At 47.9% G+C, this 24,716-nt stretch overlaps 2 protein-coding genes across 4 annotated transcripts in view; one reads left to right on the forward strand and one right to left on the reverse strand.

Annotated features, from left to right (window-relative positions):
* KDF1 (keratinocyte differentiation factor 1) overlaps positions 1-11,506 on the forward strand; it is an 18,268-nt gene extending 6,762 nt beyond the window's left edge. The window contains exons 2-7 of one of the 2 annotated variants that reach the window (XM_074218002.1): positions 4,279-4,415; positions 4,585-4,655; positions 5,646-5,879; positions 6,229-7,339; positions 8,730-8,804; positions 9,446-11,506. In XM_074218002.1, the coding sequence (XP_074074103.1) occupies positions 6,250-7,339; positions 8,730-8,804; positions 9,446-9,528 (1,248 nt within the window). In that variant the 5' untranslated portion in view covers positions 4,279-4,415; positions 4,585-4,655; positions 5,646-5,879; positions 6,229-6,249 and the 3' untranslated portion in view covers positions 9,529-11,506. The remainder of the gene's footprint in view (positions 1-4,278; positions 4,416-4,584; positions 4,656-5,645; positions 5,880-6,228; positions 7,340-8,729; positions 8,805-9,445) is intronic. The other variant, XM_074218003.1, reaches the window with a different exon arrangement.
* Positions 11,007-24,716, reverse strand: NUDC (nuclear distribution C, dynein complex regulator). 2 transcript variants are annotated; one of them, XM_074218005.1, is made up of 9 exons: positions 24,506-24,716; positions 23,223-23,300; positions 13,563-13,766; positions 13,394-13,465; positions 12,413-12,532; positions 12,133-12,327; positions 11,816-11,899; positions 11,600-11,718; positions 11,007-11,335 (listed from the first exon to the last, which is right to left on the reverse strand). In XM_074218005.1, the coding sequence occupies exons 1-9, from the start codon at positions 24,584-24,586 to the stop codon at positions 11,284-11,286; spliced, it is 1,005 nt and encodes a 334-aa protein (XP_074074106.1). In that variant the 5' UTR covers positions 24,587-24,716; the 3' UTR covers positions 11,007-11,283. The 2 variants fall into 2 exon arrangements, with proteins under 2 accessions (XP_074074106.1, XP_074074105.1); XM_074218004.1 differs by having other exon boundaries at positions 11,008-11,335; positions 13,385-13,465; positions 24,506-24,715.

The following is a 24,716-nucleotide window of genomic DNA, read 5'->3' on the forward strand; positions in this document are numbered from 1 at the left end:
TTTGTACATCAATTTAATGTACAATCATTTTATAAATGAGGAAACTGAGGCCTTAAGGTGAGATAACTTGCCCAATTCATATAAGTTTGTGACTGAGACTTTATACTAAGCTACTTTGACCATGCCTGGGCCATTTGACTTTTTCTTCTATGTTTGTTTCAGTAAACACCTCCAAACCCCTTCCAACCATCTCTTCCTACAGGTTAAAAAATAAAATCCCTGAAGAAAGCCAGGAAACCCCCCAATTTGGGGAAGCTTCTTCAAAACCCCAGTCTAGAGATCATCTAGTGTAATCTAAGCATCCTTTTGTTAGCTGATTTTTCATCAGAGCTGAAAAATCTAAAAAATCTAGAAAAAGGGGCGGCTAGGTGGCGCAGTGGATAGAACACTGGCCCTGGAGTCAGGAGTACCCAAGTTCAAATCCAGCCTCAGACACTTAATAATTACCTAGCTGTGTGGCCTTGGGCAAGCCATTTAACCCCATTTACCTTGCAAAAACCTAATAAAATAAAATAAAAAATCTAGAAAAAGAAGGGACTTTGGAATGCAGAAGGTCAGGGCTGAGGTGACACATGCAGAATAGGGAAGGTCAGAGTCAGGAAAGGTAATGGCAATAAGAGACAAGACACAGTAAGTCTCACAACAACATTATGAGCTAAAGAATGTAAATATTATTCTAATTTTAAATTGAGAAATGAACCTAGAGTTATCTCCGGTCTTGCAAGTTGTTTGTGGCAGAACCAGTAAGACCTCAGTCTCATCACTGAAGTCTACTGCTTTTCTATCATACTACATTGCCTGACTGGTCACTATTAGGTGGGGTTTTCTGATTCTCTCCTTGGCTACCCTCTCCCAGTACAGGCTGCCCCTGCACTCATTACCCCACAACTCATTGATTAAATTAGAGGAGTTGGAATGCTTCTTGCATTGCCACTTCCAGGTTCTTGGCCCTACCACCATCACTCACTTAATTCTTTGAGATCTACCCAATCTGTATTGTTCAATCAAAATTCTAGTAGCTTTCTCTTTTCCACTCTTCCTCATTTTCTGTCACTCAGATGTCTCTTGCTACCATCTCCATCACTTTGTTCTCTCATGAAGAGACAGCCTTTGTTCTAACCAATGCTAACCTTTCTCCATGGATAAGTGATTCTATATTCTCCAACCCCACTCTCATTTACCCTTAGATTCTTTTTAACTCTTGACTCCTTCCCTACTGCCTATAAATGTATCTGTCTCTCCTGAAAAAAGTCTGTCTTCCATCCCCACTAGCCATCATACCATATCTTTTCTCCTTGAGGTCACCCACATTAAGTGCCCCATTTCTTTTCCTCTTACTTTCTTCTCAGTTCTCTGAAGTCTGGCTTCTAATGTCATGCTGAAATTCTGGCTCTCTCCAAAGTTACTTACCCTTAATGGCTAAATCTGCAGTCTTTTTCTCAATCCTCATTCTCCTTGAACTCATTGCAATCTTTGACATGATTAATCAACCTACTTCTCCTTGATACTTTTTTTTTAGATTTTCTGGATGTTATTCTCTCTGGGTTCTCTTCCTTTCTAGTATCCCTTACTGAATCTTCATATGGGGTCACACCAGTTATTCCACAGGGCTCTGTTTTAGGCCCTTTCTTGTTATTCCCTTTATACTATGTCACCAGGGATACCATGGATTCAGTGATCACCTACAAAGCTAATGATTCTCAAATCTACTTATATCATGACCTTCCTCTTCTAATCTCCATTCTCCAGCTAGATCTGAAACACAACTTATTCTAAAAGGAATCCATCTCCCCCCCCCCCCACCAAGTCTCCCTTTTTTCTAATTTCCCTATTTCTATTGAAGGTACCTCCATGTTGAAGTCACATAGGTTTGCAACATAGACATCATCTTCAAATCTTCTCTCTTTGCCCCCTCTTGCCCAGTAAACTCTAGTGTCTTCCCTGGCCCTTCACAAAATCCTATTTGGCTTTTGACTGTAATTTTAAAATTATTTTTATTTATTTAAGGCATTGGAGTTAAGTGACTTGCCCAAGGTCACACAGCTAGGCAATTATCAAGTGTCTGAGGTCGGATTTGAACTCAGGTCCTCCTGACTCCAGGGCCAGGGTTCTACCCACTATGCCACCTAGCTGCCCCCTCTGTTTGGCTTTTAAAGTTTTTCATAACCTCTCCTCCACTTTTCCAGTCTTCTTCAGCCACCCCCTCCCCACCTTAGATCCAGTGATATTGACCTCTTTGCTGTTCCTCAAACAAGACCATCCATCTCCCAATCCTGGGCATTTTCTCTAGCTATCTCCTATGCCCTCCCTCTTTCTTCCTCTCTTCCTCAAGCCCCAGATAAAATTCCACTTTCTACAAGAGGCCTTTACTGATTCTTGTTTCCTCCTAATTATAATGCCTTCCCTCTGCCAATTCTTTCCAATTTATTTTGTCCATAGTTTATTCTTACCTAGATGTTTACATGGTATCTCCCTCATTAGACTGCAAGCTCCTTTGAGGGCAGGAACTGTTTTGTATCCCTAGCTTAGTCTGAGTCACTGAGTAGGTACTTAATGGTCAATAAGCTATCAATTAGGGTTATACAAGGGTCAGTGTGGTATAGTAGGTGGAGATCTGGACAAGCAATTCATAAGACCTGTGTTTGAATGCTGAGTCTGACAGATATTTTTTTGGTTTTACTACAACAAAACACTTTTCTCTGCTTTAGTTTCCGCATTTGTAAAATAGGAATGATGCCTATAGAATCTAACTCATTCAGCAAGTGTTTATTAAGACCAGTTATGTGCCAAGGGATAAGTATTTAAGCTTAGCACAGAACAGGCCTTTAATCAATTCTTATCAATTGACTGAATGAAACAATTGAAATGAACAGCCAGTGAAACAGTGTCCGTGAGAAGCTTACAAGGATTTTGAGTAAAATTTAAATTTATATTGTATATACATGCACAGAACAAATATAAAGAAAATAAATGCAAGTAGTTCAGGACAAGGTGTTTGGGGAGGGCACTAGAAGTTGGCAGGGTCAGGAATGGCTTCAGACACCTTGGAATTGTGTTGGTGAAATGTCTGTGGGAAACTGCTTTGCAAGCTTTCAAGCCCACTAGAAATAGCTGCATAGATCTTGCTATTTCTAAATCAGCAAGTGTTTATTAAGTGTCTATTCCCATGGAGCGCCTACCATGTAAATCTTGCTTCAGATGGGAAGAATTTTGGACAAATTTGCCACACACACACACACACACACACACATACACATACACATACATATATCCATTCACACACATATATGGTAGCTGGGAGGTGGGGGATTTAGGGAAGAGGCTGGTAGAATGGCACCATCCACCCCCACCCCTACCTCCACCTCCACCCAAGGTGTCAAACTGGTCAAGAGAGGTATATGACCTTGATAGCTATGAGGGCCAGATTAAAATATAATTAGGAAATATTTATCATGATAAAAGATATAATAGAACTTCGATAATGAGAAGATCATTGTTGACTAGGGAGATTGGGGAAAACTTCCTGGCAGAAGCCTGTGTCATTTGAGTCAATAAGAATTTAACAGTTGACTGAAGAGGAGAGAGGAAAGATCATGTTGGCAAAGAGATCAGTGTGAGCCATGGCACAGAGATAGGAAAATGCAGGGCAGATTCATTTGGGGGCCAGCAAGGATTTCAGTACGGCTAGAATCAAATTATTTGGCAAGCAGTCCTTCGAACTAAGACTGCTGAGGTTAGAGTGGCACCGTATTGTTGAGGACCTTGAATGGCAGAAGCAATCGAGAACCAAGGAAGACTTTAAAGCCAAAATTACATGACTATATATCTATGCAAAAAGAGGTTTTTTTTAGCCTCATGAAGGATGGGGGGGGGGGGATAATATGGAAGGTCTAGAGGGAGGTGATCCATTAGGAGGCTATTTCAGAAGTCCAGGTTGATCTTAGCCATATCTATACTTTTCTTTATAGCAGGGGTGAGGAACCTTTTTTCTGCCAGGGCCATTTGAATATTTATAATATTTGCAAGCCATACAAAATTATCAGCTTAAAAATTAGTCTGCTATTTTTGGTCAAACATTTAATTCACCCCTAAAAAACTCCTAGATTTATTGAATTTCAAGTCCCACCCATGGCTGTCTTGTCAACACCAAATCAAATGATTTCTTGGGCCTTATACAGCCCTGCTCTGTAGTGTTGTGATAGGTCCATTTGAGCCAGTAGACCAGTTTACTTTTATTTTCAACTCATCTGACCCTTTTACCTCCCCTCCCCAACTCAGGGTGCTGAGGAAGAACCCAAGGAAGCCAAACTCTTGACTCTCATCCAGGATTGTGATCAACAGACCAAGAAACTGGGAGCAAAGCCAAGAAGATGTAGATCACACAACAGAGTGACACTAAGGAACAAGGTTTTGAGGTCAGTCTGGGAAGTCTTGTTGAAGCAGGCTGAGTATTGGACAAAATGATGGTCCTGGATTGGTGGAAAGGAGAGAGAAGGACATCCAGGATAAGGGGAATGGTCTGAGCCAAGGCACAGGGTTGGGACAGAAACATTTGTTTTATTGTCATTTGTATGGTATATGCAGGAGACAGCAAGTGCCCCACCTGACCAGTGTGGAGAACAAAAAAGACAACTGAGAAAGATAAGACTGGAAAGGTAGGTTGGGGCCAGGTCATGGAAGACCTTGGAAGCCAACATATGGAGTGAGGGGTTTAATTTGACAATCGAAAGTGGGATATATAGGGATGTATAGAGGGTCATGAGTGACAAGGCAGTGATATTAAATGAAAGATTGTCCTCAGATACTTAGCAGTTGTGTGATCCCATTTAACCCAGATTGCCTCCAAAAAACCCCAAACTGATTAATCTTACCCTAGCTTAGGGAACCAGTTAAGGAAGTTCTTTGAGATGGTTTAGGAAAGAGAAAAGAGGGACTAGGTGAGAGTGGGGTGCTGGAGGGGAGAGAACCAGGCAGGCTTGGCAATGATCTGGTTGTGGGAGGGCAGAGGAGAGCAAGGAGCCAATGCTGACTTGAGGTATCCAGCCCTGGGCAGAACCATGGGCAAAGCTGGAAAGAGCCGGTTTAGAGAGAAAGTAAATGAGCTGTTTCCCTTCTGAGAAAGGAAAGGGGCATTTATGTTCTCTTCCCCATCATTATCTTATTTGAAATAGATTATTTTAAAACATTTGAAGATGCAGATCAGGGCCAGAGATCTCATTTGGGGAGCCCTTGGGTTATGTGGATGAGACTATAGATAGGCATGGATGAGGGGGACCTTGGGGAATGACCATTCAGAGGCAGGAGACAGGTAGAAAAACAGCAGTGAAGGAATTTGCCTTGGACAGGCAGAGTGCCCGAGCTGCACTGCCTCCTCCAAGCACTGTCCCATCAGCTGGAAGGGGCTGGGTTCCTGACACCTCAGAAAGGAGTCAGCAGAGGGAGGTGGGAGGGGCGGGGGCCCTACCTAGCTGCCATGACTAGTGAATGCATCATCCCCTTAGGCCTGGGTGTCAGGCCCTTGGGAATCCTGGTTGTGCTAGGGCTGGGAGCTCCCTGGGGGAGTGGGTAGGATGAGGAAGAGGGGGTGGGGAGAGGGGGGAACAGGGCTCTCTGGGCTGCTTTGAAAATGAGGAATTTGTTGTCAGCTCCTGGGCAGGGTGTGTATGAGAGAGAGAGGCTGCCATGGGCAAGCCCCAGGCTGGGCAGACTTACCAGCCAACCTTTTGGAGCTCCAGAGAAAGAGGAAACTGGGAGGGGAGAGAGTGTGGAAGAAGCTCGACCTCACTTTCCAGGTGACCACAGGCAGGGTGGTGAGCCCTCTCCTGCCCAGGTCCATTCTTGCTACCACCATTGGTAGCCACAGAAAGAACTGGACAGAGGTAATAGCTCCCAGAGTTCATTCCAACCCTGTTTTCTTGGTCTTATTTGGGGGAGCGGGCACAGACTAGTTGACTTGGGAATAAAGACTCCCAGTTGTTTTTTTGGGTCTCTAGAGTTCTCATGGCCTTGTAGGTCTTGGGGAAGGGAGTAGAGGGAAGTGGGAGGTGGCCGGCTGGGCATATCCCCAGGGTAACTGGTCCAGGTTATGCTTCTCACCTTTTTCCTTCCCGTCTCCCAATACAAGGCCCATTGTTTTCCCAAGCAGGGAAGGGAGGCGGAAAGGGTATGAGTTGGGAGGGGGGGTAGGGGTCATTCAGTCTTCCTCTGACCACCTCCCCACCCCCCCAGGCACCTGTAATGTGGTGAGCCATGCCTGGCCGGCGTTCTGGACATCCTCGCCCAGTGTCCTGCCCTCCCCGGCCAGGCCAGGCCTCCCCGTGGGAGCGACCACCAGGGGTCTCTCCCCGAGAGGTCTGTCTTGAGGTATATGGGGCAGCGACACCCCAAGTCAAGCCAAGCCGCCGACTGGCCCAGCCAGCCACGCCCCGACGGGTACGCCGGCCCAACCCCAAGGATCCCGGCGCTCGAGAGTCGGAGAACATCACCTTCATCTCGGGCTCAGCGGAGGCCCCCCTGGACACCACAGCTTGCTGCCTCCCCCGACCGTGGGTATGGAACTTATGCAAGGCTGTCTTCTGTTTCCGCCGCTGCCGGGCCTGCTACCAGCACTGCGGGGGCTGCATGCGCAGCTGTGAGGCCTGCCTGCCCTCGCTGGGCCCTCCAGAGAACTTTCCTGATGATAACTGGGAAAAGGAGCACAATGGGGGCCCACCCCCCAACAACCTGGCTGTGGCTCCTCCCAGCCGGCGAGACAGAGAGAGGTCCAAGTCACCCATTGGCGGCAGCAGTTTCAGCTACCCTGATGTCAAGCTGAAGGGTATCCCCGTGTACCCGTATCGGGGTGCGCCAGCCTCACCCCCAGACGCCGACTCCTGCTACAAGGAGCCGTTGGCCGAGCAGCCGCCCCGCTACAGCCTGCCTGGGACCCTAGGCGGGAGCCCCCGGAGCTCAGAGGAGTATTACTCCTTCCACGAATCAGACCTCGACCTCCCTGAGCTGAGCGGCGGCTCCATGAGCAGCCGGGAGATTGATGTCCTCATCTTCAAGAAGCTGACGGAGTTGTTCAGCATGCACCAGATCGATGAGCTGGCCAAGTGCACTTCGGACACAGTGTTTCTAGAGAAGACCAACAAGATCTCCGACCTCATCAGCAGCATCACGCAGGACTACCACCTGGATGAGCAGGATGCCGAGTGCCGCCTGGTCCGAGGCATCATCCGCATCAGCACCCGCAAGAGCCGCAACCGTCCCACCACCACCTCCGAGAATCGGCTGAGCCGGGGGCCCGCCCCTGACAGTGGCACTGACACTATGGTGGCCTCAGTCCTCAGCCAGGATGGTACGTCTGTCTGTTCTTTCCTCCTAAGCCCTTCTCCCCCACCCCCACCTAGGGTCCTTTCCAGCTCCACCAGCCATGCCAGACTTTGGGGCACATCATTTGTCCTTTCTGAGCCCATTTCCTCCTTTGTAAAATGAGCTTGACCCAGGTGCTCTCGGTGACCCTTCCGGCTTTCCACCCTGCAGTTCTTTAGACCCTAATCCTGCCTTCGGGAAACTCCTGATCTAGGAGGGGAATAAGCAGACATAGATGTGCCCTAGACAGAATATCCTAATACACTGGGGACATGAGGAAAAGTTCTACCAAAAGCCAGGCCTTGGAGAAGGCTTCCCGAGGGTATGGGAATTTGGGGTGTCTGTATGTAATAGGTAGATACACATCATAGAGAGATGGGGGGGATAGGGAAGGAAGAAGGGGAAGTAGACAAACATCAGACATAAAGTGCAATGAGGACCTGGAGCCAGTTACTAACCCAGTTTCTAGGTGGGGAACAAATATGAAATAGCAGGAGTAGATGGTACCAGTCTTTGGGCAGGGGGGCGGGGTATACCAAGCAAAAGAATTAGAACTTAGGTGATAGGAAGGCATGGAAAATCACTAATCAGAGGAGTACTATGATCTGCTCTGTGCATAAGGCAAAAAGGAGCTGGGTCCATATGTTTACACACACACACACACACACACACACACACACACACACACACACACACACATATCTAGCATCCCTCAACCCCTCTCCACCTCCAGCCAGTTTTCTAGGATTCTTCTCTCACTAGTACTAACTCCTTAGGGATGTCTTTCTTTAGCCCTAATATCAAACTCTCCTAACAACCCAGTGAAGAATAGCTGTAACTGCAGGTATTATTTGCATTTGACAGATTAAGGCCCAAAGGGCTATCTAACTTGAGTGATGAGGCTAGTAACAGAACCCAGTCTAGCATGAAGGCTCCTGAGTTTGCCCAACCCCTCCCCCCATCCCTAGCCTCTCCACTTTCACCAGCTTGGTCTTCCTAGGTTGCATGGATGAGAAGCTAGAATCCCAGAAAGCCCAACCTGAGCTGCATTTGAACATCTGCAGCGGGGGGCCTTCCACTTGTAGGGTTGGGACAGCCCTGATAATTCAACAGGTTTCCCCACACAAAGCCAGAAATTACTTCCATTGTTAACTCCCACCCCTTGTTTCCGGTTCCCTCATCCTTACACTAGATGTTCTAATATGGGGATAGTTGCCATCTTCCCCATGTCGTGTTCTACAGGTTTATCATAGTGTAGGGCTTTCCCTGTCTGCCTTTAAGGGTAGAAGGGGAGCTGGGTAAAGATGGATGAGTCACCCCAAGCCTCATGGGGGGGGTCTTTGGGGATGAAGACAGCCTATCATTTCTTTTCTCAGAACTGACTGTGCAGATCTCCCAGGAAACAACATCAGATGCCATTGCCCGGAAACTGAGGCCCTATGGAACTCCAGGTCTGGGTCCCCAAGATGGGCTTGGTGGGGAGGCAAGTCCATCCAGGAGGGCTGGGAGGGGAAGGAAGAGGGCTTTGCAGTCCAAAGCTCAGGTCTTTCATCCCAGCCACATGTCCGATAAGGTCCTAGCAGGCTCTCCTTCTATGTCTTGGGGCTTCAGTTTCCAGTCAAGATGTGGATGGTGATCTCTTAATATCCTTCCAATTGGTCAAAAAAGGACTTTCTCCATAGGACATGCTGAGGTCAGTAGCCCCAGAGGGAGAGGAAACACGTCCAGCTACCAGATGATTCTATCCACAACAGTGGTTCTGTCCACAGGCCAATGAGAAAGTGATTTGAAGAGATGAGTGTAGGCCCAGCCCTGCCCACATTCATCTTTTGAGAGAGAAACTGGGACTATCTAGCTGTTCCTCTGTAGTCCTCATGACATTGCCATGGAGGAGGAATTAGATGAGCATCTTTCCCATTTTTCAGATTGGGAAATTGAAGCCTACAAATAACACTTAGTGGATGAGATCCCAGAGATTGCCATTATTTTATCAGCTCCAATAGCGGGGATAAATGGGAAGAAAATCAGGTAGCCATAGCAGCTGGGGTCAGCTCCGGTGCCTGAATCTCACCTTCCCTCTTTTCCTCCTCAGGTTATCCGCCAAGCCACGACTCCTCCTTCCAGGGAACTGAGACAGACTCCTCAGGGGCACCCCTGCTCCAAGTGTATTGCTAGCCCCAACCCCAGCCCTCAGGGGGCCTCCTGGGACTGCAGGCAGGACAGATGGGCCCCATGAACAATTCTTCTTGCCCTCCACAGTTTGAGGATGAGGACTCACACCTTAACACCAGACTTCAGGCTCTGAATAGAAATGCCTTTGGTGTAAGGGTCTCCACCATTCCATCTATTGGTGTCCTGTTTACTCCCTTCCCCAGACTCAAGGTTTCCTAATTCCATGAAGCACTGGGTTTCAGAGCCTTCCCCCTACTCTCCAAAGGTTTCTCTTACTAGCTCTTCAAGGGAGGGATTTCCAAGTTGCCCTCCCCAAGTACCCAGGGCCCTGCAGGCTCCAAGGGCTTTCTGCTTATTAGTGTATGGGATTTGTTCTTTCATGTAGTCATCAACATTGTGATTACAAGATTCACCTGCCATTATTTACAAAGGGCTTCGGTTTTTTGAGTTTTCCCCACTTTTGACTCATTTGGTCACCTAATGGCCATTGGATTTTGCAAAGTTGCGCTAGAGATTGGTTGGTGGTTGTAATTACTGGCTACCTACACTTCCACGGGTTCCTCTTACCACCTGAAACTCTGTGATGTTATCTGATCAAGAACGTTATATGATATCAATAAAATTGTTGTCTCTTCTCACCAAATGAGTCAAATCAAAGGCCCCTCTGGGCTTCACTGCTGGGCAGCAAGAGCGACAATTGAAGTTTATGCATTTGTTCTGGGTCACACAGTGATGAGGCCTGGAGCAGGAATCCAATTTAGTCAACTCTAGTCCCGGGGCTCAAGGGGAGACCACCATACAGCAGGGGAGTTTTGAACCCTGCGCCAGCTCCCCGTGTTGTCCAGGGTGTAAGTTCTCCTGGGGGCCAGGGATTAATTTTTTTCAGATGGATGTTCCCCATCTGTTCAGGCTAAAGTCTCCTGAAGGAAACACCTGTTCTAATGGCCTTGGGGAAGCCTGACTAGCACTGCCAAGGCCTGGGGGAAAAGGAACCTGACCCACACCTCTGGCATCTCCTTCAGGGCAGAAAACGAAGGGATTTGGAGCAACTTATTGTTATGAAATAACCAGTTGGGAAGACAGTCGTCCCCCCAACAACAAGCGAGTAAGTGGTATCCCCTTGAATGGGCCTAGAGAGGACTAAAAATCCAGCCTGGTTCTTGAAAACTTGAGCTGATGCCTAGCCCCTTCCAGGAACTGCCAGAGTCCTACAGTCCAGGAGTGCTCCTGATGAACCAATTGAGGCAGGCAGTTGTGGCCTCCCCACTCTGGCTGCCAGGGCAACGGCCCCAGATACCTCAGGCACAGCAAAAGACTTTGACTCTGGTAGAGGAACAAACAAGGGGCCTCAGAGCTGGACTTTACTCAGGGCCTGGGGGCAGGGGCCTAACTCCAGCCAAAGCAGCCCAGGCCAGTGTTAGCCTTTCAGCATAACAGAGGCCAAAAAGAGAATGGAGGGGTCCCTCTTTTTGTCAATGGGCACCCTGGTATGGGTTAATGGAAAGACAAAAGGCCAGGGTCAAACATTCCTTTACTTCTGTAACAGGCAGAGTAGGGGTTACAAGCTTCCTTCTCCCACCTTGGAGGCTTCAGGAACAGTCCTGGGAGTTGCCTTTGGGGCCCAAATTCACCCTGGGAGCAGGGGTCCTATGCCTGTTCCTGCATTACAATCCTTTCTCCAGGAGGTGTCCAAAGAGATCAGGCAAGGGAGAGGAGGGGCATAGGATTCCACGGGAAGAAGGCTGGGGTGCCAAGGTGCTAGTTGAATTTGGCTTTGGAAAAGTCCATTTCTGGATGCTGCTCCATAAACCTGGGGAAGAGAAAGCACAAGTGAGAGCCAGGAGTTAGGAGATGAGGGTTTCCATGCCTGCAGAGGCTGGAAACTAAGGTGCCAACACCAGCACCCTTCCCCAGGGTGGGGCAATGACTGCCAGTTCCCCCAGGCATGACCTTGCCCTGGAGATGCCCTTGGGGGGGTGTGGTAGTGCTATAAAAGCATAAAGATGGCTGGCAGCAGCTGCCTTGGCCCTGGGCCAGCAGAATGCTCCCCACAGGAGGGCCCCTCAACACTCACTTTTTCAGAATCTCCTGCTTCTTCTGCTCCTCTGAGGTTGGCAGGCCCATGGACTTCTGCCGCTGATCATACATCATCTTTTCCACCATACTTCGGGTCTCACTGTCAAGGTCGGACAGCTGGCGTAGGAGGTGGGCAAAGAGTAGGACCAGTTACCCCTCTGCATCACCCTGGCCCAATGGCAGCCTTGCCCAGATGCCCAGCCGCCTAGCTCACCTTAGAATTCTCTGGATTGATCTTCTTCGTGTTGATCTCAGGGTCACTGGACACCAAGCGGCTCCACCACTCCATCTTGTTGATCTGGGAGGATGAGAGGACAAGTTGTACACAGGAAGCAATTCTTAGGGTTCATACCTTGGAATTTCCAGCAAGATAGCAAGTCTTGCCCTGAAGGGTTTGAGATTCTTCACCAATCCTTACACTCCCAGTCTCCGAATCTCCCCTCCCCCTGCCTCCTCAGTCACTAGGGCTCCCTAACTGTCCCCCCCCAAACCCCACTTCTTCAGCCTCCCTAATCCCTGCCAGGGACCCACCTTTTCCAGGTGCACTGTCACCACCTTGCCATCTTCGATAAGCCAGGAACTCTCCTCCACCTTGACCTCATTGTAGAGTTCACCAGTGATGATCGGGGGCTGCCCCTTCAGTCCGACCTGCAAATGCCGCCGCTGGATGTCCACAACCACATCCTTGCCCTTCAGCCGAAAGTTCACAGGGAAGGGCACAGCCAACTGAAGGAGGGATAGGAGAGAAAAGTAAGGTCTCTGCTGCCAGGCACCAGCCCTTCTCCACATGCCCTTCTCCCCAACCACTCACATCTAACTCAGACAGGGTCTGTGTCCACCGGTATTGAGGGAGGTCAGCTCCGTTGCCCACATTAGGTCTTAGTTTTCCTTTGTCCTTTTCATCTTCCTCCTCATCCTCATCATCAGGTTCCTGCTCGGAAGCAGAATTCAGTAGTTCTTCCTGCTCATCTCCCTTCTCCCCTTCTAAACCCTATGGGAAGGCCTGGGGTAAAGAGCCTGGTCTGTGCAATGGACCCATAATCTGGGCCTGGGAGGGTAGACCAGAGTAACACACCTAAGTTTAGAGGTGGGCATCTCCAGGAGGCAGAGGCCAAAGATGGCTGGTGCTGCATTCACCTACTTCATCAGGGACTGGTCATTGCATCTGGCATGATCCCCCAGTCCCCTGACAGATTGCAGCCAGGTGAGCCTGAGGCATAAGAGGCCTGCCCTGGGTTTCTCAAAGGCCCTGCCAGCTGAGTTGATGAAGGTCTGAGAAGAGCTCCAGCCAACCAGCCCCTGCACTTCCTGAAAGGCAACCCACCTTCAGACAGAGAAGGTCCACTGTGATGGGGAGGATACTTTCTATCAGTACAAGTCGACTTGTCTAGAGTCCTGGGAGGTGTGGCCAGTCATAGCCAGCAGGGGGCAGAGGTAGGACCTGAATCCAGGTCTCCATTGAGTATGCCAGCTGCCTCTCACTGCACGTGTTTAAAATTATAAGTGTCTTTAAATCAGCTGTATTTAATCACAACAGACCTGGCAAAGTGATGGAGCAGGAATTGTTCCCATTCTACAGATGAGAAAATTTAGGCAACAGAGATAGTGGTTTGCCTCATCTGTTGCTGGCAGATCTGGCTCTTTCCAATGCATTTAGCAACGTTAGAAAAGGGGGAAATGAGAGAGAAAAACAAGTCAATAATAAAGCCCTCTTGGAGGGGGGGCGGGGGGGGGGGAGAATGGAGAAGACAGTGGCAATTTGATGCCCAATGTGATTCTTCACCTGTCTCACCGTTGAGTTGGAGGAGATGTTCAGAGGCTGAGCTGGTCCATCCCCCTTCTGATTGTTATCCTCACCCTTCCTCTATGGGGAAAAAAATACAAACATAATGGTCCCAAGTGCCGTAGTCTGGCTGCCAGCATACCACACCATGCTACAAGACCCAGGGACCCAGCCTCACTCGGTCTATCTCCAGCTGGAGCCTCTCTGCCTCCTCATCCGTCAGCTCCTTGATTCGGGGGCCAGAGCCCTCCTGCTGGGTCTCACGGGCCAGTCGAGCCGCTCGCTCAGCCTTCTCTCGCCGCTCAGCTTCCTGCTTTGCCTGCTTCTCTCGCCGGCCTTTCTGGGCCAACTGATTGTGGTGGCAGAATGTCTCATTGATGAGCTGCAAGAGAAAGGGTAGAGACTGGAGCTTCCTCCTCCTGTCTGCCCACCAAAGTCCAGCTCAAATCCCAGAAAACCTTCCCTGCTCATCCTATCTCATATTGGACAATTTAAGGCTTATATCTGAGAACAAAGATGTCAGCACTGGGAAGCCCTTAGAACAAGGAATATCATCCAAGTCCAATCTCTGTTTTACAAATGAAATAATCTGTACCAGAATGAAGGATGAAGCTGGGCTTGAGAAGCTTGCTCAAGCTCTACCCCACTACCTTTTTTACCCTACTTCCCCTCAATTTGGGCAAATTTAAAAAACCCTATTCAAAATCTAAAAACTTGACCACTGGGACAGCTAGGTGGCACCGATCCTGGAAATCAGGAGTACCTGGTTCAAATCTGGCCTCAGACACTTAATAATAGCTGTGTGGCCTTGGGCAAGTCACTTAACCTCACTGCTTTATAAAAACTAAAAAACAAAAACAAAAAAAACTCAAAGGCCTCCTACAAAAAGAGGCTTAAAGAATAGGCTGTCCCCAATTAAGATTCAAATGGTGGAGCTTCTGGTTGGCACCAAGTCATCTAGTACTCCAAGTTCCATGACATGCTTCTCCTGTGGGGCTTGGAGACTGCCACCAAATTTCTAATGGCTTCTGAAAAGGCCAATCCCATCCATGTTGAGGAGCAAAAGGGCTTCTTGTGTGGTATACAGTCATACTAGGTGACCCCAATGAACTCCTGGGCAAACATCCCAATTGTAAGGATCAACCTTCTGAAGCCCAAGTCTAGGGTACTCTCAGCTCAGCCTATCAGCAAAGCACATGGTTTTTTTCCTAAAAGGTTCCCTCTATCTGAAAGGAGAAATGGAAAGGGAAAAAATGCCTTCCCTGCTCCTAAGGTGAAGGTCTCCTGGTTGGGATCCTTTTTGCTACCCTTTCTTTCACCACCCTCAAAATAATGAAAAGACTTCTCTTTCTTCAAATCACTGCTTGACAAGTGAAGAGGGGAAGAAGAGGAAGGATGGCCAAGGTGGAAGTAGGAACCAAGGGAGCAGTGATGAGAGCTTGGCAGTGGCAGGTAAGATCAGGGCTCAGCTCAGCACTAAGTGGCCACAGAACTTTAGCCAAGTTCCCCTTTCTGAGTCTCATTTTTTATAAAATGAGGCACTGACAGAGACAAGAGTTCTAAGGTTAACTCTGTCAGACTCCGTGCTAAGTGAGGTTCCGTCCAGCTCTATAGGTCTATCTCAAAGGGTCTTCCAATTAAGCAAACAAGCACTACCCTTGCAAAGCACTGATTGTTCTGGACCCCCCCCCCCATGACTAGCCTTTTCTTTTCGGTTTGGTTTTTGCAAGGCCATGGAGTTAAGTGACTGCCCCAAGGTTACACACTAGGCAGTATTAAGTGTCTGAGGATGGATTTGAACTCAGGTCCTGACTCCAGGGCCAGTGGTGCTCTATCTACTGTGCCACCTAGCTGCCCCTGTACTAGTCTTCTAAAGGTAAAGATTCTCCCCAGACCCCACACTTTACAGTTGAGGAAAGTGAGGGTTCAACCTTGTCCATGGTCAGTTGGGATTCAAAGTCAGTGCTCTTTCCACCACCCTTCAAGTTTCCATCTATCCCATTTGACAGAGTTGATCTGGAAGGGGACCTACCACCTCCTTGCTCATTCTACTGGGTTTTCTAACACCTAGGGGTCTGGGGCTTCTAGGTTCCATGGCAGGGTTGGCTGCAGCCTCTCAAGGAACAGACCTGTGCTCAGTCTATAAGACCAGACCATGGGAGGGAAAGGGCCACTGAGCCCAAGGACATAATGGGCTTAGCCCCTGTCCTGGGCTAAGTGGTGGGCTAAATCTCTTCAATGGTTCTTCCACCCCAAAGCATAATGGCCAGAGCCTTAATCAAGGCAAACAAATGAGGAAGGTGAGGACAGTGACCCTGACTAGGTTCCTGCTGACATGCTGAGCACCTCACAAGATCCTTCTCACCCTGGGAGGCAGTTATTCTTATTCTCATTTTACAACTGAAGAAAACAGCCATACTGCTACGTCTAAGGCTGGATTTGAAATCAGTTCTAGACTCCTGGTCCAATGTGCTCTCCAACATACCTCCAGCTGCCTTGAACAAATCTGCTCAGACACCGGAGAGGGAGAGGCCAGGAATCGAACTCTGAGTTTAAGGCTTAGAAGTTCCTTGCCAAGAAGGTTGTGCTTGGGCCAATCAAATCCCCATTTGCAATCTCCCATCCCCTTCTACCATGAGATGCTGCAGCCCCACCCCCTGAACAGGACAAAGGACACCAGCCAAGTGTGGAGGGTGAAGGAGGGGTCACTACCATCCCCTGTAACCCAGGGAGGAGAAAAAAAATAAAAAGAAACCATCACTGCGTAGGCTATTGGGTCAGTACAGAGAGAAATTGCCTCATAGGAACCTTGGAGCTAAGGCATAAATTACCAAATCCTTGAACTCAAACCATTCACCAACACTAATGGCGAGAGAGAGAGAGAGAGAGAGAGAGAGAGAGAGAGAGAGAGAGAGAGAGAGAGAGATATCACTTGGGGCCTCCCTGTGCTGTACTCCAGGTTGTCTCCTTGAGTCACATCCCCTGCCAAGGGAACCCAGGGTTTAGAGAAGGGGGGAAAGGCCTGAGAAGAACAGGATCCCTTACTCTCTTGACCTCCCCAGCAGTTAGGCCAACAAGGACATCTGCAAAGAGCCACTGGGTCTCAGCTGGGCGGCCCTCTCAAGTCAGGGCGAGAAATCCCTGATTCAGGTTCATGCCAGAGACCTGATGCTGCCGGCAGTGAGGACAGGTGGAACAGATCCAAGTCTACCTTTTGCTCACATGTTTGAAACTGGGGCCCAGGAATGAGGAGGGGATGTCAAGAGGGCTCCTATTCTCTCACACCCACACAGCAATCTGGGAGATAATGAGTAGTGGGGGGTGTGGCTACAGGTTTGGCTTTGAGCCCTGCCTGGAACAACTTGGCCCTGGGGCTGCCAAGGAAAGCAAGTGATGCTATCAAGCATCCTTGTGGCTCAGACATTCTCCAGTCCTGGGGCAGCCCCTGAACATCAATAACTTAGGAGGGAGCCAATGGTCTACATTTACTAGAATGGGGAAGAGGGACTAGGGCAGGACCCATGGCTGCTTCTTGACTGAAGGAGAGGTTGCTTGCAAAGCAGAATGGAGACAGAGAGGGTCTAGGGAGCCCAGGAAAAAAAACCAAGGGAGTGAGTTTGAAAAAAGGTTATGAGCCCCATGATTCCTACCATCAGCCTAGAGACCAAGAATTGGTGTCCAGCCTTTGGATGAGAACCTGGGGGTGTACAGTGACCACTACTCTTCTGTCCCTCCACTCCAGGGTGCCCTCTTCTCCAAGCTCATCAGAGAGTTGAAGATGTGGCTGCATCTCTTCCCTCCAGGCCCAGCCTAGCCTCCAGCTTCTGGACCTGAGGCTACAGTCACTTTCCTGGCTGTTTTCTAATATTCCTGACTCACACTAATGACAGGCCATTAACCCCACACACATATACCCCACCCCCCAGACTTTTTTTTAGGTGAATAGTATCAAGCAATGCACTTCAAAAGTTGATTTTCTGAACTGGCCTAAGACTTTACCATATGATCTGATTTTGATTGCCAGTGTGGAAACATTGGGCTTTTGCTTGTCTGCCCAACTTTAGGTCATTTGTAAATGTACATTTAATGCCACTAAATATGCCTCTATCCACACTAATAAAACTGTTAAAAGCTGCTGAGGTCAAACTCTGAGCCCTACCCTAAGGCAGTCCATCAGGGAATTCCCTACAAACTGAGCCCCCTTCATGCCTTTTCTTGGAGGTCTCTTAATCAAGACTTTCTAGAACAGCTTTCGTGGAGACAATCCAAAATGAGATCTTTGAAAAGCTGGGTCAGGTTAGAGCTGAAGCATCTTTGCCAACCAGTAGCTTCGTCTTCTCCAGTCTGGCTTTAGAGAAGCTGAACTTCAACTTTCTGATCAGTCACCGCCCCCCCCACCTCAAGGCACTCCCAACACACACTCTCCTTGAGAACATGCTCCAGAATGTGCCAGCATGTCACTCTCACTTGTCCCCATGATGCCCCATTCTTCTATTCTGAAATCAGCACCTGTGCCCTCCTCCACTCATTCCCAGTATCTCAACAGATGGCCCTACAGCTCCCTTCTCATGCCCATTTGGATAGCTAACAGCACAGCAGTGGAGTAGAGCTCCCAATCAGATTCTGGCCCTCTTTTCAATCCTTTGATGTGGCTCCAGTACTCTGCCATAACTCCGGGCAGTTTAATCCCTATCATTCTCCACATCTTATCAATGTAAGCAGACTGATCCATCACTGGCCAAGGTGATAAGTGGCAGAGCTAGGATTCCAAGTCAGACTTTCAAGGATCAAATATATCTCCCCTAACAGCTATGGGCACTACACAAAACAGCACTGACTCAGGGGGTGTCAGCTCCAGCTCCCCTCAGAAGCCCTGTTCCTGGCTATGACTCTGATCTAGCAGTCAGGCTCCAGACAAGGCCTCCCAGAGAATTCTGGGCCAGGAGATATGAGGGGGTGGCAGCTTAGCACAGGGATCCCTTCAACCCATCTGCTAACTTGGCCAACATCACTGGGCAAGAGCCCAGCTGTTTGTCAGCCTCATGAGGTGAGGAAGGACAAGGCCTCTATCCCAAAAAAGACATCAAAAAAAAAAAAAACCCAAACCAATACAAATCTGAAGGACCAGGACAGAATCCCTAGGGACCTTAGCCACCTGCTGCTCAGGACTTGTCTAGGAGGGCTCAGCATGGCAATGCCTAACAACAATCCAGCCTTACACAGTGCTTCAGAGTCCTGCTGCTACTTTTCCTCCATCAGTTCACATCTGAATTTCACAACAACCCTGGGTGTTACCATTCTCTATCTTGGAAAGGGAATGGAGGCTCAGATTTGGGAAGGGCAACAAATCCATTCCTCAAAATGACATTGAATGTGGGGGTAAGAAATTGAAGACCCATATTCCAAAGTGTCAAAATGCTTCCAAGACTGTCATCACATGGTTTTGAAATTACTCAAAAGACCACACCAGTCATAGAGAAGTGTTCACCAGAAGAATGAATGGAGGGGAGGGCATGGTCACTTGCCACAGTTCAATGACAAACACAAGGACTTAAGAGAAATAAGGAAAGTCTCATGTGACCTGATGAGACTAGAGTGAGCAAAACAGATACCAAAAGCAAGGAAAAGCTGACCTCCCAAGTGTCCAGCAGAGATGGATGGATGGTCAGACAGCAAATGAAAAATGGAGGAAGTAAATAATGGTGAGACCCAAAAGCCCAAGACAGGGGTACCAATGGAACAGAACATAAGGGCTTTGAATTGAACCAATAAACTTTGGGCCAAAGTTGTGTCTAGGTTACATTTGAACTTAGGGAAGACAGATGATATTCACAATGCCAGTGCTAAAAGTTGGCATACAAAGCAAATCTATTGATGCAAAGGACTTAAAGAGTTACCCAAGTTCAATCCCGGCCCCCGCCCCACACACACTTCACTTCATATAGAAAGATCTTGAAACCCAGGTGACTTGGCCAGGCTCACCCAATGTCTTCCCACAACCCAAGGCCCACTAGCCTGGTCATATCAAAGTGAACTGTAGAAGACCTGCCATCAATTGAGCTTGAGAAAGGGAAGAAATATCTAATGCAACTCAGTAAGCTCAACAAAGGGGCTTAGGCAGTAGAGGACAATTAGCTGTCTTCTCTTAAACCTCCTCTGTCCTCTCCCTGACACGGAAGCCTCTGTCACTACTGACTCTGTACCACTACCTACTAGTGGCCAGGTATGCAGATGGGTGACTGGTTTAGTATTTCAACACCTTGGTCAGCTGACCCCTTACATCAGAGCCATTCCTCAAGGCCTCCAGGCTTTTGAAGTCTTTGGTTGATTTTCAGACAGGATTCCAGGATCCCAGACACTTATGTTAGAAGGGACCTAGGAAGCCATCAGCTCCAACCTTCTCATTTCAGATTTCATAGAACCTCAGGCCAAAAGAAGGAAAGGGACTTGTGTGATCCAAAGCCAAGACCTTTCATTTGTTCACTTGTTCAGGGGTTTTTCCAACCATGTAAGAGCAAGGAACCAGGGCCATTTATTTTTTTTTTGGGGGGGGAGACAGGGGTCTGAGGAAGTGTCAAGAATGAAGATTGAGAGGCGGCTAGGTGAAGTAGTGGATAAAGAACTGGCCTTGGAGTCAGGAGTACCTGGGATCAAATCTGGTCTCAGACACTTAATAATTACCTAGCTGTGTGGCCTTGGGCAAGCCACTTAACCCCATTTGCCTTGCAAAAACCTAAAAAACAAACAAAAAAAAAGAAACCAGGAGGGACAGGAATTCAGGGAAGCCTGGAAGGATTTGCATGAACTGATGCTGAGTGAGATGAGCAGAACCAGAAAAACATGACAACATGGGGGGTAATGATCATCAATCTTAATGGACTTGCTCATTTCATCAAGGCAACAATCAGGGACAATTTTAGGGTATCTGCAAAGAAGAATATCATCTGTATCTAAAGAAAGAATTGTAAGAGTTTAAACAAAGACCAAAAACTATTACTTTTAATTTTAAAAAGTTCTCTTATTATGTAATTATTATGTATAGCATGGAAACAATGTAAAAACTAACAGACTGTCTTCTGGGGGGGGGAGTGAGATTGGGGGGAAAATTGTTAATCCCCCCCCCCAAAAAAATAAAAAACTCCAAACATTTTCCTCATATAACATACTGGAAAAAAATTGAAGCTATTATCCATTCCTCCTCTCATATCAGTCAGGTGACTTTTGCCATGGTCTCTCCTTTTAGGTGTCAAAAGATTATGGGAACCTTCTTGCCAAGTCAAATACATAAACACAACTGATCCTATTCAGTCCTATCTTCTCCAGCAGACTGGCCCTTTCCAGCAGTGTCATTTTCCCACTAATCTTCCTGTCTTACTGGCTGCTTCTTTCCTGACTACAAATATATCTAGGTCTCTCCCATACTCCAAAACCCCTCACTTAAAACTATCCAAAGACCATTCCAGCTGTTGGTCTCTGTCTCTCCTCCCTACCAGTCATGGTCCCATATTCTTTTAACTCTGGCTCCCAATCTCTCCATCCTTCCTAAATCATTAAGTCCTAAGATTCCAACTATCTCTTATTTGCCAAATCCAATGGGCTTTTTCCCCTCAATCCTAACTCTCTTCAGTCTTTGAAACTGACTGGTCACATTTTTCTTGGTAATCTTTCTAGGAGTTCTGTGATCCTGTTCTCTCCTATTTCTTCTCCCATCTACCTACCCCTTCTCAGTTTCCTTTGAAGTAATCTTCATCTAGGACAAACCTATGAACCTTGAATATTCCTTAGGGTTCTGTCCTGGACCCTCTTCTTTTCTACCATACTGTTTTACCTCCTGATTGTCCCAGAAGCCATGGATCTAATTATCATCTTTCAGCTAATGATTCTCAAATCACTGATTTGAGCTTTCAATTGACCTCCAGACTCCTACTGCCTACTGGACACCTCCAAAGTAGCTTAAATTCATCATGATCCAAATTGACCCCATTATTTTTCCTCTAAAGTCTTTTCTTTTTTTTGACTTTCCTATTATTAAGGGCATCACCATCCTCCCAGTTACCCAGGCTCCCCTACCTTATTGATTCCACCTTTGCAAGATCTCTCAAAAACATCCCCTTCTCTGATACTATCACCACCTTGATGCAGACCCTCATTACTATACACCTGGACTATTCTAATAACCTTGCTAGTTGGTCTCTGCCTCTAGTCTCTTCCATTCCAACAGTTCATCCTCCACTTAGTCATCAGTTATTTTCCTAAAGCCCAGGTTGAACACTCCTCCCTCTTTCTCCCTCTCACTTAAATCAATTTCCAGGGGTTCCCTATCACTTCTAAGACTGAATATAAAATTTTGTTTGTCATTCAAAGTCTTTCCTAAGCTGTCCTTCCCTAACTTTCTTTTTTTTTTTTTAAGGTTTTTGCAAGGCAAATGGGGTTAAGTGGCTTGCCCAAGGCCACACAGCTAGGTAATTATTATGTCTGAGACCGGATTTGAACCCAGGTATTCCTGAGTCCAGGGCCGGTACTTTATCCACTGCGTCGCCCCTTCCCTAACTTTCCAATCTTCTTATACATGACCCGCCCGCCCCCCCAATTCTTCTATTCTGTCTCCTGGTTTCCTTCAAGTCCAAGCTGAACTCTCCTCTTTCCCACCCTGCCCATAAAGGTTTGGGCTTTCTCTCTATAGATTATCTTTCATTTAACCTGGATGCATCTTATTTATCTATTTTTGTTTGTAGGTTGCCTCCCCTTGTAGACTGTGAATGCCTTGAAAATCAGGTTGGTTTTGCCTTTTGTTCTATCTCCAGCTTAGCACATAGCTGGCCAATTTATAAAGCCTTACGACTTAACTAATATGAGAAAACAATTACTTAAAGCCAGAGTACTCACAGGAAGACTTCTATCTACACAATGCAGGACAGCAGAACAAGGGGATGCCTTGATTAGAAACATATCTCTTCAGGAAACATGGTAATAGCTGCTAAAATGCCTCGGACTTAACCACAGTTTCCCACCTCCATACTTTTGTATACCTCATTTCCCTACATGCATGAGATCCATCTAACATTCTTTCCCATCAAATCTAAGTGCCCAGAACTACAAAATGCTTAGCTCTTTACTACTTGTATGACCTACAACAATTCATGCTTCCTCCCTGGGCCTCAGCTTCCTCATCTGTAAAATGAAGAGGTTGGCCTTAGATGGTATCTAAGATCCCTTCCTTAGGAATTTGAGGAGGCAGTGTAGCCCAGTGGAAAGAAACTTGGATGTGAATTTTAATGCCAATTTTGCTACTTCCAACACAGGTTGGTTAATCCTGCAGGGAGCCCAGGGTCTGCAAGGGAAAGATAGGGTCTGTCACTTACTACTTTGAACAAGTCCCTTCACCTCTAAATCTCAGTTTCCTTTTCTGTAAAACAAGGGGGTTAGAACAGATGACCTGCATGGGTCTTTCCAGTTCTCGATCTATGATGCCAAGGAAATTCTAAAATTACAAAAATCAAAAGAGATAAAAAGTAAAATGACCGCCACTGCTACCTCCACTGGGTGTCCAAAGGCCCTCTGGGTTCCCTGCAAACCTCTACCCTTTAATGCTTTGCACTGTGAATAAAGTTTGCACTGCTGAATAAAGTTCTCACAGTTGGTCATTTAGGCTCTGGCCAGAAAAGGGTTGGTTATGCTCCCCTCAATGTTTCACTAAGTGCTTGTGGTGATGGAGAGATTTGTAAAATGGACCAACTTTCCAAACAAAAGGAGAGCCAGGTGCAGTGGAGGTCCTGAGGCAACACCACGGCTTATTTCTGAGCCCCCCCAAGAAAGGAGCCAAAGCCTGACACCTCACCTTCTCTGCCATACCCTCCTCACCACCAATGAAGAAGTCTGTTTTGCGTCGAAGAAAGCTGAAGAAGGTGTTGACAAGCTGGAAAACAGAGAGAGAGCACTTAGGAAACAGGTCAAATAGCTGGGATTCTCTTTTTGATAGTTGTATAATAATGGATCTGTTCAATTTTTCAACTTTCCCTGAGTATTTAAAGGCCCATCTAGAACCTGATCTTCCTCTTAATTCCTATTCAAGCCCCCCAAGGAAGTCTTTTTCCAGGTCTGAATCCAGATCCAGTCACTGCTCAGACTCCACCTCTCTCCTCCAAGCTTTGTAGAGCTGGACAGCCTGCTTTTAAATGGGGTCTGTGTAGTGTACCCAGTGCCTATGAAAGCAAGTTCCTCTTTAGGGAAGGAACAATACTTTCCCCTTCCCCAAAATGAATACAAAACTCTAAACGCTGCTTTATTCTATTTGACTATACAAGGATGGAAGAGATGAGTATGGGACTTGCTGGATGATGACTGAGCGGGCCACAAGGGCCAGAGTCACTAGCTTAAGAGAAGATAACTGCAGACAGACCTTGGGAGAGGGAACCTAGGGAAAGCATTTGGAAAAAGGGGGGGGGGGGCAGGTAGGAGTAAAAGACCTGGAGAAATGGAATATGGAAAGAAAACATGGGAAATAACGAAGAGACTGGGGAAATAGAACGGAGGAAAATAAGGAGAGAGGATTTGAGGTGGTGGAGGGTATCACTGATAGGGAGGAGACCAGGAAGGAAGTCAGAAATGGAGGGGGAGAAAGACCTGGAGAAGACTAGAATGGGGAAGGGGGAAGCCATCTGGAAGGCAATAAAATGGGGAGGGCAGGAGAGATAGGGGAATCAGCGATGAAATGGGGGCAGGAGGGATGGAGATTAAAATGAGGAAGGGGGCAGGATAAAGAACATGAAAAGGAGAGACCTCAAAGAGCTGCCTAGAAAGTGTTAAGATGGGGAGTAGAGGGAGAGAAGTGAAAACCAGGATGAAGAGGAGGGGCACGGAGCAGGACGGGATGGGGGGGCAAAAAAGGGGCGATCTAGAGGCGGGGGGGGGCATATCAGGGGACCAGGATCAGGAGGAAGGAGATCTAGAAATGGGGGATGGGGGAACTGGAGATGGGGGATGGAACCCAAAGGTGAAGGTAGGATGGAAAGAATCTGGAACACAGGATGTGGGGGCTGGCGGGAGAAGACGGGATGGGGGCAGGGGGGCCCCTGGCACGTGGGGGCTGCGGCGCCACCCTTCCCGCCGCGGCCCCGGTACCTCGGGCACGCCGCCCTCGTGCTGCTGGGCCATGGCCAGCAACATGCCGTCGAAGCGCTCCTCTTCCTGCTCGCCACCCATCTCGCCGGCCTCTCCGCTGCTCGCTCGCACGGAACCCGATCCCGGCCCCACTCTGCCTCCCGGGGCCGCGCCAACGGTTCCCCACCGCCGCCGCCGCCGCCTCCGCCTCCCTTCCGCAGTCGAGCCGGAA

This window comes from Macrotis lagotis, chromosome 1, assembly GCF_037893015.1.
Source record: "Macrotis lagotis isolate mMagLag1 chromosome 1, bilby.v1.9.chrom.fasta, whole genome shotgun sequence".
NCBI lineage: Eukaryota > Metazoa > Chordata > Mammalia > Peramelemorphia > Peramelidae > Macrotis > Macrotis lagotis.